Genomic DNA, 20,760 nt, shown 5'->3' on the forward strand with positions numbered 1-20,760 from the left:
TTTTGTGGTGCTGAATTCTTTTAGCTTTTGCTTGTCTGTAAAGCTTTTCATTTTTCTGTTGAACCGGAATGAGATCCTTGCTGGGTAGAATAATCTGGGTTGTAGGTTCTTCCCTTACATCACTTTAAATATGTCATGCCACTTCCTTCTGGCTTGTAGAGTTTCTACGGAGAAATCAGCTGTTAACCTTATGGGAGTTCTCTTGTATTTTTATTTATTTATTTATTTATTTTTACATCTTGATTGGAGTATAATTGCTTTACAATGGTGTGTTAGTTTCTGCTTTATAACAAAGTGAATCAGTTATACATATACATATGTTCCCACATCTCTTCCCTCTTGCGTATCCCTCCCTCCCATCCTACCTATCCCACCCCTCTAAATGATCAAAAAGCACCGAGCTGATCTCCCTGTGCTATCCGGCTCCTTACAACTAGCTATCTATATTATGTTGGGTAGTGTATATGTGTCCATGCCACTCTCTCGCTTTGTCACAGCTTTACCCTTCACCCTCCCAATATCCTCAAGTCCATTCTCTAGTAGATCTTTGTATTTATTCCTGTCTTACCTCAAGGTTCTTCATGGCATTTTTCTTTTCTTAAATTGCATATATATGTGTTAGCATACGGTATTTCACTTTCTCTTTCTGACTTACTTCACTCTGTATGAAAGACTCTAGGTCCATCCACCTCATTACAAATAGCTCAATTTCGTTTCTTTTTATGGCTGAGTAATATTCCATTGTATATATGTGCCACATCTTCTTTATCCATTCATCTGATGATGGACACTTAGGCTGTTTCCATCTCCAGGCTACTGTAAATAGAGCTGCATTGAACATTTTGGAACATGACTCTTTTTGAATTATGGTTTTCTCAGGGTATATGCCCAGTAGTGGGATTGCTGGATCATATGGTAGTTCTATTTGTAGTTTTTTAAGGAAACTCCATACTGTTCTCCACAGTGACTGTACCAATGCACATTCCCACCAGCAGTGCAAGAGTGTTCCCTTTTCTCCACACCTGCCCAGCATTTATTGTTCCTAGATGTTTTGATGATGGCCATTCTGACTGGTGTGAGATGATATCTCACTGTGGTTTTGATTTGCATTTCTCTAATGATGAATGATGTTAAACATTCTTTCATGTGTTTGTTGGCAGTCTGTATATCTTCTATGGAGAAATGTCTATTTAGGTCTTCTGCCCATTTTTGGCTTGGGTTGTTTGTTTTTTTGTTATTGAGCTGCATGAGCTGCTTGTAAATTTTGGAGATTGATCCTTTGTCAGTTGCTTCATTTTCAAATATTTTCTCCCAATCTGAGGGTTGTCTTTTTGTCTTGTTTATGGCTTCCTTTGCTGTGCAAAAGGTTTGAAGTTTCATTAGGTCCCAATTGTTTATTTTTGTTTTCATTTCCATTTCTCTAGGAGGTGGGTCAAAAAGGATCTTGCTGTGATTTATGTCATAGAGTGTTCTGCCTATGTTTTCCTCTAAGAGTTTGATAGTTTCTGGCCTTACATTTAGGTCTTTAATCCATTTTGAGGTTATTTTGGCGTATGGTGTTAGGGAGTGATCTCATCTCATACTTTAAAATGTAGCAGTCCAGTTTTCCCAGCACCACTTATTGAAGAGGCTGTCCTTTCTCCACTGCACATTCTTGCCTCCTTTATCAAAGATAAGGTGACCATATGTGTGTGGGTTTATCTCTGGGCTTTCTATCTGGTTCCATTGATCTATCTTTCTGTTTTTGTGCCAGTATCACACTGTCTTGATTACTGTAGCTTTGTAGTATAATCTGAAGTCAGGAAGCCTGATTCTTCCAGCTCTGTTTTTCGTTCCCAAGGTTGCTTTGGCTATTAGGGGTCTTTTGTGTTTCCCTACAAACTGTGAAATTTTTGTTCTAGTTCTGTGAAAAATGCCAGTGGTAGTTTGATAGGGATTTCATTGAATCTGTAGATTGCTTTGGTTAGTAGAGTCATTTTCACAGTGTTGTTTCTTCCAATCCAAGAACATGTTATATATCTCCATCTATTCGTATCATCTTTAATTTTTTCATCAGTGGCTTATAATTTTCTGCATACAGGTCTTTTGTCTCCTTAGGTAGGTTTATTCCTAGATACTTTATTCTTTTTGTTGCAATGGTAAATGGGAGTGTTTTCTTGATTTCACTTTCAGATTTTGCATCATTAATGCATAGGAATGCCAGAGATTTCTGTGCATTAATTTTGTATCCTGCTACTTTACTTAATTTATTGATTAGCTCTAGTAGTTTTCTGGTAGCATCTTTAGGATTCTCTATGTATAGTATCATGTCATCTGCAAACAGTGATAGCTTTACTTTTTCTTTTCTGATTTGGATTCCTGTTATTTCCTTTTCTTCTCTGATTGCTGTGGCTAAAAATTCCAAAACTATGTTGAGTAAGAGTGGTGACGATGGGCAACCTTGTCTTGCTCCTGATCTTAGTGGAAATGCTTTCAGTTTTTCACCATTGAGGATGATGTTGGCTTTCGGTTTGTCATATATGGCCTTTATTATGCTGAGGAAAGTTCCCTATGTGCCTACTTTCTGCAGGGTTTTTCTCATAAATGGGTGTTGAATTTTGTCGAAAGCTTTCTCTGCATCTATTGAGATGATCATATGGTTCTTCTCCTTCAGTTTGTTAATATGGTGTGTCACGTTGATTGATTTGTGTATATTGAAGAATCCTTGCATTCCTGGAGTAAATTCCACTTGATCATGTTGTATGATCCGTTTAATGTGCTGTTGGATTCTTTTTGCTAGTATTTTGTTGACGATTTTTCCATCTATGTTCATCAGTGATATTGGCCTGTAGTTTTCTTTCTTTGTGACATCCTTGTCTGGTTTGGGTATCAAGGTGATGGTGGCCTCATAGAATGAGTTTGGGAGTGTTCCTCCCTCTGCTATATTTTGGAAGAATTTGAGGATAGGTGTTAGTTCTTCTCTAAATGTTTGATAGAATTCGCCTAGGAAGCCATCTGGTCCTGGGCTTTTGTATGTTGGAAGATAGTTAATCACAGTTTCAATTTCAGTGCTTGTGATTGGTCTGTTCATATTTTCTATTTCTTCCTGATTCAGTCTTAGCAAGTTGTACATTTCTAAGAATTTGTCCATTTCTTCCAGGTTGTCCATTTTATTGGCATAAAGTTGCTTGTAGTAGTCTCTCATGATCCTTTGTATTTCTGCAGTATCAGTTTTTACTTCCCCTTTTTCGTTTCTAATTCTATTGATTTGAGTCTTCTCCCTTTTTTTCTTGATGAGTCTGGCTAATGGTTTATCAATTTTGTTTATCTTCTCAAAGAACCAGCTTTTAGTTTTATTGATCTTTGCTATCATTTCCTTCATTTCTTTTTCATTTATTTCTGATCTGAATTTTATGATTTCTTTCCTTCTGCTAACTTTGGGGTTTTTTTTGTTCTTCTTTCTCTAATTGCTTTAGGTGCAAGGTTAGGTTGTTTATTCAAGATGTTTCCTGATTCTTAAGGTAGGATTGTATTGCTATAAACTTCCCTCTTAGAACTGCTTTTGCTGCATCCCATAGATTTTGGGTCATTGTGTCTCCATTGTCATTTGTTTCTAGGTATTTTTTTATTTCCTCTTTGATTTCTTCAGTTATCACTTCGCTATTAAGTAGTGTATTGTTTAGCCTCCATGTGTTTGTATTTTTTGCAGATCTCTTCCTGTAATTGATATCTAGTCTCAAAGCATTGTGGTCGGAAAAGATACTTGATACAATTTCAATTTTCTTAAATTTACCAAGGCTTGATTTGTGACCCAAGATATGATCTATCTTGGAGAATGTTCCATGAGCACTTGAGAGAAATGTGTATTCTGTTGTTTTTGGATGGAATGTCCTATAAATATCAATTAAGTCCATCTTTTTTTAATGTATCATTTAAAGCTTGTGTTTCCTTATTTCTTTTCATTTTGGATGATCTGTCCATGGGTGAAAGTGAGGTGATAAAGTCCCCTACTATGAATGTGTTACTGTCAATTTCCCCTTTTATGGCTGTTAGTATTTGCCTTATGTATTGAGGTGCTCCTATATTGGGTGCATAAACATTTACAATTGTTATATCTTCTTCTTGGATCGATCCCTTGATCATTATGTAGTGTCCTTCTTTGTCACTTCTAATAGTCTTTATTTTAAAGTATATTTTGTCTGATATGAGAATTGCTACTCCAGCTTTCTTTTGGTTTCCATTTGCATGGAATATCTTTCTCCATCCCTTTACTTTCAGTCTGTAGTTGTCTCTGGGTCTGAAGTGGGTCTCTTGTAGACAGCATATATATGGGTCTTGTTTTTGTTTCCATTTAGCCAGTCTGTGTCTTTTGGTGGGATCATTTAGTCCATTTACATTTAAGGTAATTATCGATATGTATGTTCCTATTCCCATTTTCCTAATTGTATTGGGTTTGTTATTTTAGGTCTTTTCCTTCTCTTGTGTTTCTTGCCTAGAGAAGTTCCTTTATCATTTGTTGTAAAGCTGGTTTGGTGGTGCTGAACTCTCTCAGCTTTTGTTGTCTGTAAAGGTTTCAATTTCTCCACCAAATCTGAATGAGATCCATGCTGGGTAGAGTAATCTTGGTTGTAGGTTTTTCTCCTCCATAGTTTAAATATGTCCTGCCAGTCCCTTCTGGCTTGCAGAGTTTCTGCTGAAAGATCAGCTGTTAACCTTATGGGCATTCCCTTGTGTGTTATTTGTTGTTTTTCCCTTGCTGCTTTCAATATGTTTTCTTAGTATATAATTTTTTACAGTTTGATTAATATGTGTCTTGGTGTATTTCTCCTTAGATTTGTCCTCTATGGGACTCGCTGTGCTTCCTGGACTTGATTAACTATTTCCATTCCCATATTAGGGAAGTTTTCAACTATAATCTCTTCAAATATTTTCTCAGTCCCTTTCTTTTTCTCTTCTTCTTCTGGAACCCCTATAATTCAAATGTTGGTGCACTTAATGTTGTCCCAGAGGTCTGTGAGACTGTCCTGTGATCTTTTCATTCTTTTTTCTTTATTCTGCTCTGCAGTAGTTATTTCCACTATTTTATCTTCCAGTTCTCTTATCCATTCTTCTGCCTCAGTTTTTCTGCTATTCATCCCATCTAGAGTATTTTTAATTTCACTTATTGTGTTGTTCATCATTGCTTGTTTCATCTTTAGTTCTTCTAGTTCCTTGTTAAATGTTTCTTGAATTTTGTCTATTCTATTTCCAAGATTTTGGATCATCTTTACTATCATTATTCTGAATTCTTTTTCAGGTAGACTGCCTATTTCCTCTTCATTTCTTAGGGCTGGTAGGTTTTTATCTTGCTCCTTCATCTGCTGTGTGTTTTTCTGTCTTCTCATTTTGCTTATCTAACTGTGTTTTGGGTCTCCATTTTGCAGGCTACAGGTCCATAGTTCCCGTTGCTTTTGGTGTCTGTCCACAGTGGCTAAAGTTGGTTCAGTGGGCTGTGTAGGCTTCCTGGTGGGGAGAACTAGTGCCTGTATTCTGGTGGATGAGGCTAGATCTTATCTTTCTGGTGGGCAGTTCCACGTCCAGTGGTGTGTTTTGGGGTGTCTGTGGGCTTATTAGGATTTTAGGCAGCCTCTCTGCTAATAGGTGGGGTTGTGTTCCTGTCTTGCTAGTTGTTTGCCATAGGGTGTCCAGCACTGTAGCTTGCAGGTCGTGGAGTGAAGCTGGGAGCTGGTGTTGAGATGGAGATCTCTGGGAGATTTTCACCATTTGATATTATGTGGACCTGGGAGGTCTCTTGTGGACCAGTTCCTGAAGTTGGCTCTCTCACCTCAGAGGTACAGCACTGACTCCTGGCTGCAGCACCAAGAGACTTTCATCCACATGGCTCAGAAGAAAAGGAAGAAAAAGCAGAAATAAATAAAGAAAGAAAGAAAGAAAGAAAGGAGGGAGGGAGGAAGGAAGGAAGATGGGAAGGAAGAAAGAAAGAAAGAGATAAAATAATATAAAATAAAGTAAGATAAAATAAAATAATTAAAATAAAGAATAATTATTTAGAAAAAAATTTTTAAAAACCCCAAAAAACAAAACAAACAAACAAAAAATGGACGGATAGAACCCTAAGACAAATGGTGGAAGCAAAGCTATACATACAAAATCTCACACAGAAGCCTACACATACACACTCACAAAAAGACGAAAAGGGGAAAAAATAATAAATCTTGCTCTCAAAGTCCACCTCTTCAATTTGGGATGATTCACTGTCTATTCATGTATTCCACAGATGCAGGGTACATCAAGTTGATTGTGGAGCTTTAATCCGCTGCTTCTGGGGCTGCTGGGAGAGATTTCCCTTTCTCTTCTTTGTTCTCACAGTTCCCAGGGCTCAGTTTTGGATTTGGCCCCGCCTCTGCATGTAGGTCGCTGGAGGGTGTCTGTTCTTTGCTCAGAGAGGACGGGGTTAGAGGAGCAGCTGCTTCGGGAGCTCTGGCTCACTCATGCCAGGGGGATTGAGTGGTACGGAGTACAGGGCGAGCCTGCGGTGACAGAGGCCGGCGGGACGTTGCACCAGCCTGAGGGGCGCCGTGCGTTCTCCCGTGGAAGTTTTCCCTGGATCCCAGGACCCTGGCAGTGGTGGGCTGCACAGGCTCCCTGGAAGCGGGGTGTGGATATTGACCTGTGCTCGCACACTGGCTTCTTGGCGGCCGCAGCAGCAGCCTTAGCGTCTCATGCCCGTCTCTGGGGTCTGTGCTGTTAGCCGTGGCTCGCGCCCATCTCTGGAGCTCCTTTAAGCAGCACTCTTAATCCCCTCTTCTCACGCACCAGGAAACAAAGAGGGAAGAAAAAGTCTCTTGCCTCTTCAGCAGGTCAGGACTTTTCCCCGGACTCCCTCCCCACTACCCGTGGTGCACTAATCCCCTGCAGGCTGTGTTCATGCTGCCAACCCCAGTCTTCTCCCTGCGCCCCGACCGAAGCCAGAACCTCAGCTCCCAGCCCCGCCCGCCCCAGCGGGTGAGACAACAAGCCTCTCGGGATGGTGAGTGCCGGTCGGCACCGATCCTCTGTGTGGGAATCTCTCCGCTTTGCCCTCTGCAGCCCTGTTGCTGTGCTCTCCTCCACAGCTCCGAAGCTTTCCCCCTCCACCACCTGCAGTCTCTGTCCACGAAAGTGCTTCCTAGTGTGTGGAAACCTCTCCTCCTTTACGGCTCCCTCCCACTGGTGCAGGTCCCATCCCTATCCTTTTGTCTCTGTTTATTCTTTTTTCTTTTGCCCTACCCAGGTACGTGGGGACTTTCTTGCCTTTTGGGAGGTCTGAGGTCTTCTGCCAGCATTCAGTAGGTGTTCTGTAGGAGTTGTTCCACAAGTAGATGTAGTTCTTGTGTATCTGTGGGGAGGAAGGTGATCTCTGCGTCTTACTCTTCCGCCATCATCCTGTTCAGCCTCTTCCCTTGTATTTTGTTTGTCATTTTTCACTTGTTGCTTTTAATAATTTTTCTTTGTCTTTAATTTTTGTCAATTTGATTACTTTGTGTCTCGGTGTGTTTCTCCTTGGGTTTACCCTGCCTGGGACTCTCTACACCTCCTGGACTTGGGTGACTATTTCCTTTCCCATGTTATGGAAGTTGTCAATTATAATCTCTTCAAATATTTTCTTGGGTCCTTTCTCTCTCTCTTCTGCTTCTGGGACCCCTATAATGTGAATGTTGGTTCGTTTAATGCTGTCCCAGAGGTCTCTTAGGCTGTCTTCATTTCTTTTCATTCTTTTTTCTTTATTCTGTTCTATGGCAGTGAATTCCACCATTCTGTCTTCCAGGCCACTTATCCGTTCTTCTACTTCAGTTATTCTGCTATTGATTCCTTCTAGTGTATTTTTTATTTCAGTTATTGTACTGTTCATCTCTGTTTATTTGTTCTTTAATTCTTCTAGGTCTTTGTTAAGCATTTCTGGCATCTTCTGAATCTTTGCCTCCATTCTTTTTCCAAGGTTTTGGATCACCTTCATTATCATTATTCTCAATTCTTTTCTGGAAGGTTGTCTATCTCCACTTCATTTAGTTGTTTTTCTGGAGTTTTATCTTGTTCCCTCATGTGGTACATAGTCCTCTGCCTTTTCATTTTGTCTATCTTTCTGTGAATGTGGTTTTTGTTCCACAGGCTGCAGGATTGTAGTTCTTCTTGCTTCTGCTGTCTGATCTCTAGTGGATGAAGCTATCTAAGTGGCTTGTGCCAGCTTCCTGATGGAAGGGACTGGTGGTGGGTTCAGCTGGGCATTGCTCTTGTGTGCAGAGCTCAATACAACTTTAATCTGCTGATGGGTGGGGCTGAGTTCCCTCCTGTTGGTTGTTCAGTCTGAGATGACCCAGCACTGGAGCCTACAGACCCTTTGGTGGGGCTAATGGTGGACTCTGGGAGGGCTCACACCAAGGAGTGCTTCCCAGTACTTCTGCTGCCAGTGTCCATGTCCCTGTGGTGAGCCACAGCTGCCCCCTGCCTCTACAGAAGACCCTCCAACACAAGCAGGTAGGTCTGATTCAGTCTCCTGTGGGATCAATGTTCCTTCCCCCTGTGTCCTGATGTGCACTCTACTTTGTGTGTGCCCTCCATGAGTGGAGTCTCTGTTTCCCCCAGACCTGTCAAAGTCCTACCATCAAATCCCAGTTAACTTCAAAGCCTGTTTCTCTGGGAATTCCTCCTCCCATGGTTGGGAAGCCTGACGTGGGGCTCAGAACCTTCACTCCTGTGGGTGGACTTCTATGGTATAATTGTTTTTATGTTTGTGAGTCAACCACCCAGAAGTTATGGGATTTGATTTTATTGTGATTGCACCCTTCCTACCATCTTGTTGTGGCTTCTCCTTTGTCCTTGTATGTGGAGTATTTTTTTGGTGAGTTCCAGTGTCTTCCTGTCGATGATTGTTCAGCAGTTAGTTGTGATTCTGGTCCTCTCGCAAGGGGGAGTGAATGCACATCCTTCTACTCTGCTGTCTTGGACCAATCTAGAGCATGTGAATTTTTAAGGACACAAATATTCAGTCTATACCACATGGGTTTAACATTTCCATGTACCTATAATTTTAGAAGAAAAGTATTTCTAGCATTATATTGAAAAATGGGAACATTTAAAAAGCAGTATGCCATGAAACACAGTTTGGAAGATGGTGATTTAGCATAAAACTTTCAAACAACCAGAATTATAAATTCTCCTGTCAATCTTTTTTTATTATTCTTGTCAGGTTTGCCTTTGATCTCCATTGCTGAATTTATGAATATATACAATGTTCTGTATCTATCTGCTTAAGTTTCCAAAATCTGATTTCACTACAACCTTGGACTATCTTTGAGTGTTAAATTGGAGAACCAGTGTTATTTTTGTAATTCTGTTAGAAAATGGTTTTTATTGGGAGAATATTGAAAATAATAGTTAAAATATAAAGTATAAAAAAAGTTGGAAACTGATTTAAGAAAATGTTAATCTATTATTTAAAGTTATATTTTCAGAAACCAATATATTTTGAAGCATGATTAGAGGTGTAGCATATAATTTTAATATTACATTTTTGTATATTTCAATGGGAAAAATACATTTAATTATAGAACACTATTACTTAAAATAATTATTAAAGTTATATCTTTATATTAAGGAATGTTTTGGAAATAGACTTGTTCATCACCTGTTGTACTGAAAGTGCTTGCTACTTGTATGTTCTTTTATGTTATTAAATTGTAGAGGAATATTTATATTAAATGCTAAATAATATGATCTTGTTAATAACAAAATTACTTAGCAAGAATATTTACTTTTCAGGATAAATACATTTTTAACTGCATGTCAATTTTCTATCTATTGATAATTCTATTTTATCATTAAATTGTTCTAAGTGTTAACCTTTTTTGGCCAAAGAAGCCATCACTATAATTCCAGATTTAACCCTTGGGTGTATTTCTGTGTTCAAATTTCCAAGCAAGATACGTATGTATGAGGTCAGGCTCCCTTTGACTGGGATGCTTTGGCCTCAAACTCAAGCTTTATTAAGTTGCCTTTTCCATACAATGGTTGTCTTGCTCTTTCTAGGTGATGATGCCAGGGAGGCAGTTAAACATGGTTTGGACGGGATCTTGGTGTCAAATCATGGGGGTCGACAGCTCGATGGGGTGCCAGCCACTGTGAGTTTTGGCAAATGCCTCAACTGGTATTCCCATTTCTATCCCACTTCTGGCTATCTCTATGACTGCCTTTCCTTCTGTATATATTTTTGTGTGAACACTCAAGGTAAAATATGTATGAATATAGGTAAGAGCTCAGATTTTAAGTTTAGTGGCAAGTAACTACCTAAATTAGATCACTATTCAGTCTATTTATTTGTAAGCTTATAAAAGTCTGTGTTAAATACCCAGCCATTAGTAGGCAGGGATTATTCCTGTTTTCATAAATATACCAATAAGTATATTATAAATTGGAGTATGAAAGAAAATATTATGCCATGAGTTTCCTGGAGGTGGGAGTTGAAGAACTACAGAGTGAGGGCAGGTGGGGAAAGGAGGTAGAAATCCTGTGGTCCAGGTGAGATGTCTGCTGCAAACAAGCTACTCTGTTGGGGCTGTGAACTACCTTGGCTGCATATTGGAATCACCTGGGAAACTGTAAAGAATCCTAATTCCCAGGCTGCACCCTAGATCCATCCATCAGAATCTTGCAGGACCAGGGGAGGCAGAGGCACTAGTATTTTTGACAGCTATCCAAGAGATCCAATGTGAATCTATGTTTTGTATACACTGTACACACTGTGCTAGGCAAATAAGAGTCCAGAATCCAGATATAAAAGTAAACTGAACTGGCTGGAATGATTTGGGTTGGAGTTAAAACTGTAAAGGAGAGCAATTAGCTCCAAAAAGGCCAAGAGCCAAGGAGTCCAACCAGGGGTTGATTTTAAGATCAAGGATTGGTGGGCCCAGAAGTTGATCAAAAGTCATGGAGGCAGACACATATCTAGGGGTGGATTTCATGGATCCATGATCTAGAATGGAGGCCAGGAGCTGTAGGTGGAGTGGGGTGGGGTCCCCTTACAGGCTGTCCACTTGTGGGAACATGACCAAGATTCTTTTAGATGAGGCAATGGGATTGCAGTTGCCTTTCACCTCTGCTCTGTTCTCATGTGGACCCCTGTTTTTACGAGTGTGAGTCTAAAAGTGGAATGGGAAAGAGTGAGATGTGTTTGGGGAGTACCAAGGAATCCATTTTGTTTGCACTACCTGGTGGGAGTCGGGAGTCCTGGGAAATACACCTGCTAGGAGAGGTCTGGGAGGAGGTCCTTTAATATTATGTCATTGAATATGCAATAGCAAAGCCCTGAGTTAGCAGCAACGAGTATCACAAATTGGACTGTGGAATTACAGGGGGCAGGAAGATCAATGAGGTGACCCACATAATTATGAGAGCCAAGGAAAGAGAGAAGGGCCTGACCTGCTATGGGGCAGAAGGACTCAATAGCCCCTCCGAATTTCAGCTTTTTCATCTTTTAAAGTTTAAAAATCAATTAGATTACTTCTTTGGTGCCTTTAAACTTTAGTGTTCTATAATCTCAATTATCTATCATAGGCAAAGTAAGCTAGCATCATGTAACAAAACTTAAATAAATATGTATCTACAAAATAATGTGGATGGACTTCCTAGGTCATCATTTCTGAGCTGGATCATCATATGCATTTCCCCCTTTTGTCAGAACAATTTAGTCATAGTTAATAGGGGATGGCTTTAATTGGGATGAATATTTGAATTTATTCAAATAATTTAGTAAAGTAGTAGTGGATTACTGTTGCATTAAACTAGCAGGCTGATTTAGCTAAAGCCATGGATGCTGTGTAGGTTAGGGCAGATTGAATGATGATGGGGGCTATTGGGTATACGCATTTGCACTCAGACTTTTTCGTGAAGCACTAATGGGCTAATGATAGGAATGAATCAAGTCTTTGCACGCAGTCAATAATTAAAATCATAAAATTGGAAGTTGTCAGCTCTTTCCAATTCAGCATTACTTATAAAGACCCATCTTTTTAGGTGATATTAAACATTGCCTGCAGTGGAGGGTGAAGAGCTCCTTTGGGCAGGGAGAAGATGGTCACAGTTCAAGGCTTTTCCGCTGATTTATGACTCTCTTTTGTGTGAAGATGTAGACTTAGTGTGCAGGCCAAATTCAGTTTGTTTTCTAAAAATAAAATTTAAATCTACTGAAATCAAATCTAACTAGATTTTAAGGGAAAAATATCTAAATGGTGTGATTTATTTCCTTCTGGCTGAGGGGATATGGAAACTTATCTAAAAGTTTTTTGAGTTGTGGTCTCAGAGACTATTTTGAGAAAAACAATTACCCTCCCCTTTGCATGATGTGTGCATGAGAGGAGATGCTTGCTTGAGTTTTGCCTCCTACTTTAGAGCAAATTTAAGGTGCATGACAATGAGAAGAATGTGAAACAGTATTGAGTTTATAGTGAAGGTATTTTTCTCTCAGTGTGGTGGTTTTGAGGTGTGTGGCAAAAGGCTTGGAGGATGCTGTGGTGTAGAACTTTTCAGTAGATACACAGAAGGACTTGCTCTCCTGCACATTCTGTGACATCATAATTCAGAGCCAAAGAGGCAACATGATTTCACTGGCAGAGCATTGAAATGAACCCAGAGTTTTGGGTTCAAGTCCTTGTCTTGCCTCCTCTGAGGGGTGAGAGCTGGGTGAGCAAGTTGCTCAAACTTTTCAGCCTGAGCCTCTTCATAACGTTGTGTTGGTTGCAAAAATAGAACATCTGGATTATATGATTTCTACATTTCTATAAATCACAGAGTTTCTTTGTATGGAGAAATACTTATCACTAAGAGTCCTAGAACAGGAGTTTGACTTAAGTCCATCTTAATGCAACGCTACCAAGAACCACTGCCAGACCCCTGCTACGGCAAAGAGTTTAAAAATAAGTTCATGTTAAGATCCTTACCCTGAAGGTAATAATGTGGCCAAGACTTGTCTTGGAGTAATTAGAGAATGATATGGCAGAAGCAAATCAATTTCCAAAATCCACAGTACTGGAACATCTCAAACTGGGGTTTAAAGACAGATTCTCTGGAGTCTTTGAACCCTAGGAGAATTCTTTTTTCATTTTTGTTTTGATGCTAACTGGACCCAAAATACCTTAAACTTAAAAATATGACATTCTTTTCTAGTGAAAATTCTCAACTGTAAAACCTTTTCAGAAAATAAACTTTGGGTTGTTAAATCAGTGTTTCTAAAGTTGAGTCCTTGGGCATATTCTATGAGATCTTTCATTTTTCCTTCTGAAAGGGATTCATGAAATTCTACCTTTGAGAGACACTTGATATATCAGTTAGCTTTTGCTGTGTAACAAACCACTCTGAAATTTACTGGCTAAAATCCAACAGCCATTTATTCATGTCACGACTTTGTGTGTTGGCAATTTGAGCTGATATCCACTGGGAGGTTTTTCTGGTCCTGGCTGGGCTCACTCATATGCTTATGTGGTCCATTGCTGGATCTACTAGGGCAGACTAGTGTAGGATGACATCAGCAGGGATGACTCTGCATCGTCTCACATCTAGCACATTAGGTGGCCTGGTTTCCTAGAGAGCAAGTGGAAATATGCAAAGCCTCTTGAGCTCTAGGCTTAGAACAGGCACACTGTCACTTCTCTCTTGTTCTATTGGTGAAAGCAAGTCAAGGGGTGAGGAAATAGACTCTTCTGGCCCCATTTCTCCCTCATGATGGGAGGAGCGGAAATGTCACGTTGCAAGGAAATGGAGATAGGGAAGGAAATAGTTGCAGTCATTTTTACAGTTGCAAACAATTGCCAGACCTATATGGACCAGTGATTTTCTAAACATGCTTAGTAGAACTCACCCCCCCACCCCCAGCCAGGGCTGCCTGGTGAAGCATGATGGGTAGAGAGTCAGAGGAGGACTTGTGGGCAATGGCCTGGAATCTGTCTCCTTCACTGTTAACTAAAGCACCTCTGGCTTTATCTGCTTTTGTTTGTGCTCAACTGCTTTGGTTTGGAAATCAAGAGTATAGGACTAGATGCTATAAGAAGGTAGAAAGATGGAAGCCCCCTGTGAGTGGAAGTTTTGTGGGACAGGGAGGACCTGGAAGTGTGTACCTTGAGCAGGAACAGGAAAGAGGGGGGCTCTTTGGGAGTCAGATCCCTGTGGGATTCATTTTGGATTCCTTAAACTGCCTGGCATAATGCCTGGAATCTGCCAGGTGATCAATAAAGTGTTTGATAAATCAATGAATGAGATATATGTATATGTATAGCTGATTCACTTCATTATAAAGCAGAAAATAATACACCATTGTAAATCAGTTATACTCCAATAAAGATGTTAAAAAAAATCAATGAATGGATGGATGAGTGAGTAGTAGTACATTGGAATCTTACCGTATTTTCCTCTAGATTAACTCTGTTGGAGATAAGCCTGAAATTAGTTGTCTAAAGAACCTTTAAGGAAAGAAAAGCTGAAATGAATCGTCTCTTAGATGTGTAGCAAGCTGAAAAAAAGGGAAACAGAACAGTCATAAAATAGTGGATTTTTCTACTACATTTACTTATTTAATCTGCTCTATCAGAATTATTCTGCATAATATATACACAGTAAAACTGCAGCTCCAGAAAGAAGAAAGGGAGGATAGAAATGCTCAGCTATGGATAGAACATCCTTGTCCAAGGACACAGGAAACACCAATCTGGACTTCATTTTATAACCCAGGATTCACATTTTAAGTATCCTTATTAGTTTATTTTTTAGACTAGTTTGGGCATTGGAAATATCCTAAACAGACTTAATTTGCGTGACTGTGAAAATGTGTATTGAACCCAAGCTAGCTAATATTTTTCTTTGGTTTTGGTTTCAAATGGGGAAATATGCTTAATTATAGCTTGCATCATCACTTGGAAATTGTAGCATTTATATGTTGATGTAACTTGCCTGACTGTAAAAAGAGGACTATGTATAGGTAAAGGGACGTATGTAAATGGATCCAAAGCATGTTTGGCCAGGCAGAAAAGCCAAAAGGAAAAGGGGAAAATCACACTACCTGCCAAACGTTTTAGGGGCCCTGTTCCAACTGTTGCCTTCACTTCCTCCAAATCTGTAGTCAGGTTTGGTCTTCAACATTTTACACAAAACTCTCTTTAAGTTGAGCCTCTAAAATTTTAGGGGAGAAGTGGGAAAGCTTTTGAGTGATTTCAGCACAATTATTTCTAGAAAAACTGCACTTGAATGTATGGACTTAATTTTATATTTAAATACTTGGGGATGAAAGTGGATAATTTCTACAGATTTTGATCTACAGGTCACCTTGAGGATTGTTTCCACCCTCAAGTGCAAAGATTCACATCAAAGTAGCCAATTGTATCAGTTACTAGATATTAAAAATGTTGGCTATTAGCCAACTTTATGAGCTAGAAAAAAAAGATTACAAACTCAGTGATTTAAATCAACAGAGTCTTTATTCCCATGAATCTGTGTGTCAACTGGGGATCTGCCGATCTAGATTTGGTACTGGTTAGATGGCTGTGCTCCAAATTTCAGGTCCAGCTGGGCTTGGATGGGGCAGCTCTGCTTGCTGAATATTTTCTCTGGGTCTAACTAAAGGGAAAGCACTGCCTGGGGGATTCTCCTCCCATGCAAGGTGCAGGAGAAAATTGAAATGCATGAGGTCTCTTAAGGCCTATGCCCAGAAACGGCACTCTGCCACCTCTGCTCAAGTGTCATTGGCCAAAGTAGGCTGCAAGGCTAAGGCCACTGTCGAGTAGTGGCAAGTGCACTCTGTTTCTTTTAGTACAAAACACTGCCAAGTGGTCTTGGAAAAAGTGGGTTCAGAGTGGTGTGAAAAATTAAGAACAATAGTGCAATCTACCAGATCGACCTCAATGAGGATCTTATATTCTCTAGTGCTGATATAAGCCTACCATCAATTGCCAATCAAGATGAGGATCTTCAAGGTTCATGTGGTCATTTTCCTTAAAGGCAAGAAAAATGTTATCAGGGAGAATTCTCTAATGTACAGCTGGATGTTTGCTATATTATTATATATATTTGCTACATTATTGTACATATTCCCGTATTTTGAATGGGAAAATCAGAGACTAAGATTTTCTGTGACTGGTGGTGTTTGCATTTTTATATACCATTTCTTCTACCACAACCTGAGTATGAATTTTAACAACTCATTTTTCAATGAGTAAATAATGTTCAGAATAATTTATATGAGCAAGATAATTCATTTATATTTATGTGTTTAATGAAAAAACAGCTCTGTGTCTTTTAAGATCATTACGTGCTTTTAAATTGTGTTTATATATTTTTTGGATCATGATATTTGAATTTGAATATCAGGAATAGAATAAAACCCTTGGATTTTGATAGAAAAATAAGTCACTCAGTTCCAAATTTAGTTGGTTTTTTGTTACTAGCATTTGCATCTCTTTTATTTTAGGAGGGAATAGCTTTACTGTTGATTCTAAACCTAGCCTCTTTCACTCTAAGCCCTGTCAGATGGTTGGTGGCCTGAGGAAGTTGAATTGGAGAACAATTCAGCATGCATAATATCACTTTACTGACCTCTTGTCTCCACAGATTGACGTCCTGCCAGAAATTGTGGAGGCTGTGGAAGGGAAGGTGGAAGTCTTCCTGGATGGGGGTGTACGGAAGGGGACCGATATTCTGAAAGCTCTGGCCCTGGGAGCCAAGGCTGTGTTTGTGGGGAGACCGATCATTTGGGGCTTGGCTCTGCAGGTAATGAGAGGACAAAGCAATAAATATATAAAACAGGATGACTCAACTGTGAAATAAATCTGTGAAACCATTCAGACTGACTTACTCAAAAGATCTGTGTCTTCTATTTGCTTAGGGAGAGAAAGGCGTTCAGGATGTCCTTGAGATACTGAAGGAAGAATTCTGGTTGGCCATGGCTCTGAGTGGTAAGACTTGGTACTCTCATTTACAACTTCTTTTCTTCTGGGTGTCTTTAGGCCAGGCTCCTTGGTGGAGAGAAGTGAATTTGAAGGGGAAGAGGATGGAATCATTTGGAGTGTAATTCAATTTAACGTTGGCTGCATACTCACAGCTGTAGTGCAGAGTGCTCTCTGGACGGAGGAACTCCACAGTGTGTGCTGTCTGGAGTGGTCACTTAGCCTTTGACAGTCTTCTCAGGGATATTTTGGTGAGTCTTATTAGTACCTTAAGGGTGAACACTACATTGAACCCTTCCTCCTCTCTTAACACATGAATGAGAAATCTAACTGGCTAGTCAACAGCTCCATCTGGATGTCTAAGGGGCATCTCAAAGTCTACCTGTCCAAAACTAAACTGCCAACTTTCCCCTTTAAACCTGCTCTACCTTCCAACTCTCCAGTCTCAGTTCATGTTAATACTATTATCTCAGTTGCTCAGATCAAAAATCTTAAGTCACTCTTGACTCCTTTTGTCTCTCATACCCTCACATCCACAGAGGTGCTTTCTGTAAAAGAGACCTACTCACCACCTCCTCTGCCACCAGCCTGTCTGGAGCCTTCATGATCTTTCTTCATCTTGGATATTGTGATGGTCTTCCTGTGTATCCTTCCCATCATTGTCTCTCTTTCCTAGGGAATTTCGGGTCAGCCTGTCTATCGTTGCTTCCATCCCTGTCCCAGTCTATTCTGATCACAGCATCAGGGCTATTCTTTTAAACATGAACTCAGGTCATATCACTCTTCTGATCAGAACCCTCCAATGGCTCTCAATTTATTCAGAGTAAATGCTGAAGTCTTTACGATGGTCTACGAGGTCTTACGTGGTTGACCTCTGTCACCTCTCTGACTTCAGCTCCTCCCACTCTCACTCTTGCTTATTCCACCCAGGCCACATTTGCCTCCTTGATTATCCTTGACCATGTCAGACATATTTCAGCCTTAGGGCTTTGGCCTTGGCGCGCCTCCTACCTGGATGCTCTTTCCCCAGATATCTACGTGGCTAACTCTCCCATGTCCTTCAAGTCTCATTTACATCCTACTTTCTCACAGTGTCCCATCCAGACCACCATATTTAAAATGGCAATTTGTCCTCCACCCACTCAACTTCCAGTTTTTTTCCCTGTTACTATTTCATTATTTTTCCATAACACCTAACACCTTCTATAGGTAATCTATCACATAATTAATTTTTTAATTACATGCATTATGTATTTTCTGTTTCCTCTCTGGAAGTAAGAACCCTGAGGCAGGGATCTTTGTTATCTTTACTGCAGTATCCCCAGTGTCTAGAGCCGTGCATAGCACGTAAATATAAGTATTTGCTGAAGGAACGAACAAGTAAATAATCACCATTATTCCTAGTGACTGAATTTGACTCAGAATGGACCTCTAGATGCAAAGAATCACCTTGAGTCAATTATCACCTCCTCCACTTTTGAAAGTAATGAGGGCTTCCTTTTCTGTGATTCATGTCACTCAGATTGTCCCCACAGATAGAATTCTGGAGATCAGTGGTCTACACACTCCTGAGCTGAGGCTGTGTGGACACAGCATCAGTGAGAAGAACGCCATTCTCTGAATCCTCACTCTGCATTTTAATTTGCTACAGACATATCCTAAAAGAGAGCTTTCAGCCACTGACTCTCTATTAAATGTGGCAGAAAAGAATATACTCTTTGTGTTAATAAAAATATGTGCCAGTCATTTTGTGTTAAGGACTGTTTAGGTAATAAAAATGGTCTCATGCCACATAAGATTTGGCAAGCTTACCTTGAATCATAAACCTTACATTTGTCAAGTTTTACATTCCTTGGGAAAACGATTACCTGCCTGATTATTATTGCATTCATTTCATATTAAATGTATGCATTATTTTTTCAGGGTGCCAGAATGTGAAAGTCATCGACAAGACATTGGTGAGGAAAAATCTTTTGGCCGTTTCCAAGATCTGACAGTGCACAATATTTTCCCATCTGTATTATTTTTTTTTTGGCGTGTATTACTTGACAAAGAGACACTGTGCAGAGGGTGACCACAGTCTGTAATTCCCCACTTCGATACAAAGGGTGTCGTTCTTCTCCAACAAAATAGCAATCCCTTGCTATTTTAAGTTCATTGCTTTTGACTTTTCAATGAGTGTCCTAGGAACCTTTTAGAAAGAAATGGACTTGCATCCTGGAAATATATTAACTGTTAAAAAGAAAACATTGAAAATGGATTTAGACAACGTCATCCCCTGGCAGCCTCACCTGCTACAAAACAAAAGATATCCTTGGGTGAAATTGGACATAGCTAGTGCAGAGGTAAAAAGAAAATGATCTCCCTGTTTATTAATCTGCATTGTGTGTGGATATCCCTAAAACTGTGTTCTTAAAATCTAAGCGCAGGTTCAGAAGGCTGGATGTGCCTGGAGAAACAGGAGATTTGAATTCACAACACTAAGGAGATAGCACTTGAGAGAATTAGGATAAGTTGGTGGTAATTTGTGGTTTTTCTAGATACTTTTTAACACCCTGGGCTATTCTACTTCTTTGAATGTAGATTTCCATTCACAGCTTTAGTATCAGAATATATCTAAGTATTTTATGATATAGATTGCTTCTTATTCAGAGAGAAATAAAGCATTTTTTGAAAAGAAGATATCGGGTCAATTTGTAACTGTGGAATTCAACTATTTTAATCTCTGAGCCCGAACTACCTCTCTGTTCCCTGTGCATACCCATTCATTCTCTTATACCTCCTAGTTCCTCTTCTTTACTCATTTGCTTCTTTCCACTCACAGTCACATGCCGGGCCAGCTACATGCTTTGTGAGGGCCATGCCAAGTGAAGATGTGGGCCCCCTGTTCAAAAAAGCAGGAAAAAGTCCTTTTCCTTTCTTTCAAGGTTTTTCTCTTAACCTGTCAAGGTCTCTTTTCTTTGCTATTTAATGTCATGTTTCCTTGGGCACAGGGATCCTCACCGGTGCCTGAACACCACCCTGTGATCTGTCCCAACTCCTGCTGGGGGTGGATGGCGGCACTGCCACTGGGCCGGTGGTTCAGCCAGCAGCCAAGGACTCGTTCAGGAAATGTGGGGAGGTGGTGGCAGGGTGGTAGGGTGGAGGGGGTGGGGGGTGGGGATAATGTGTGATTCTAGACTCCCAGGCCCCAGCATGTGTTCCATGGTCCCATCATCCTTTATTATAAAACACAAACTTAAAGATAAGATTATTAAGAATTTCAAGCCAACAACAGAACACTAAACTTATGCTTGAGGCCCCCTTTGGAGCCTGGAGTCCTGTGTGACTGTATTGGCGAACTGTCCAGGAAGTCCTTGTCACGTGACTTTTACATTTATTCCCCAACCAGGTATTTGACAGATTATAGGTAAACTTGGTAACCAAGGTGAGTCTGAAATTGTCTTTTCACCATCTCTCTGGTTGTTCATTTAGTGTGAAGTACTGAATGAAACAATTGAGAGAATCACTACCTTGAAATATGACCATGATATTATGTCTTCTTGTTTTATTATACTGTTTGATCATTCTCAGATCTCTCTCTTTGTCTCTCTCTCTGTGTCTGTCTCTTTCTCCTTTCTTCCCTCCTTCTCTCTTTTCCTTTAAATGCTAAGATATTTGTAAATACTATGATGGACACAAACATATATCTTTCTTTTTGAACTTATATCTAGGTCTGATAAAGAAGAATCATTTAGCAACTTCCCTGGAGGTCCAGTGGTTAAGATTCCATGCTTTCACTGCAGGGGCCATGGGTTTGATCCCTGGTTGGGGAACTAAG

General features: G+C 40.0%; 1 protein-coding gene across 1 annotated transcript in view; it reads left to right on the top strand.

Annotated features, from left to right (window-relative positions):
* The window catches only part of HAO1 (hydroxyacid oxidase 1), a 65,589-nt gene extending 45,621 nt beyond the window's left edge, over window positions 1-19,968 (top strand). Inside the window, exons 5-8 of the mRNA XM_022556498.2 lie at window positions 10,045-10,136; window positions 16,606-16,764; window positions 16,880-16,949; window positions 18,864-19,968. Of these exons, the coding sequence (XP_022412206.1) occupies window positions 10,045-10,136; window positions 16,606-16,764; window positions 16,880-16,949; window positions 18,864-18,934 (392 nt within the window). The 3' untranslated portion in view covers window positions 18,935-19,968. The remainder of the gene's footprint in view (window positions 1-10,044; window positions 10,137-16,605; window positions 16,765-16,879; window positions 16,950-18,863) is intronic.
* The last annotated feature ends 792 nt before the right edge of the window (window positions 19,969-20,760 follow it).

The sequence above is a fragment of the Delphinapterus leucas genome, chromosome 15 (assembly GCF_059928025.1).
Source record: "Delphinapterus leucas isolate spDelLeu-1000000601 "Yukka" chromosome 15, BTC_Dleu_Yukka2, whole genome shotgun sequence".
NCBI lineage: Eukaryota > Metazoa > Chordata > Mammalia > Artiodactyla > Monodontidae > Delphinapterus > Delphinapterus leucas.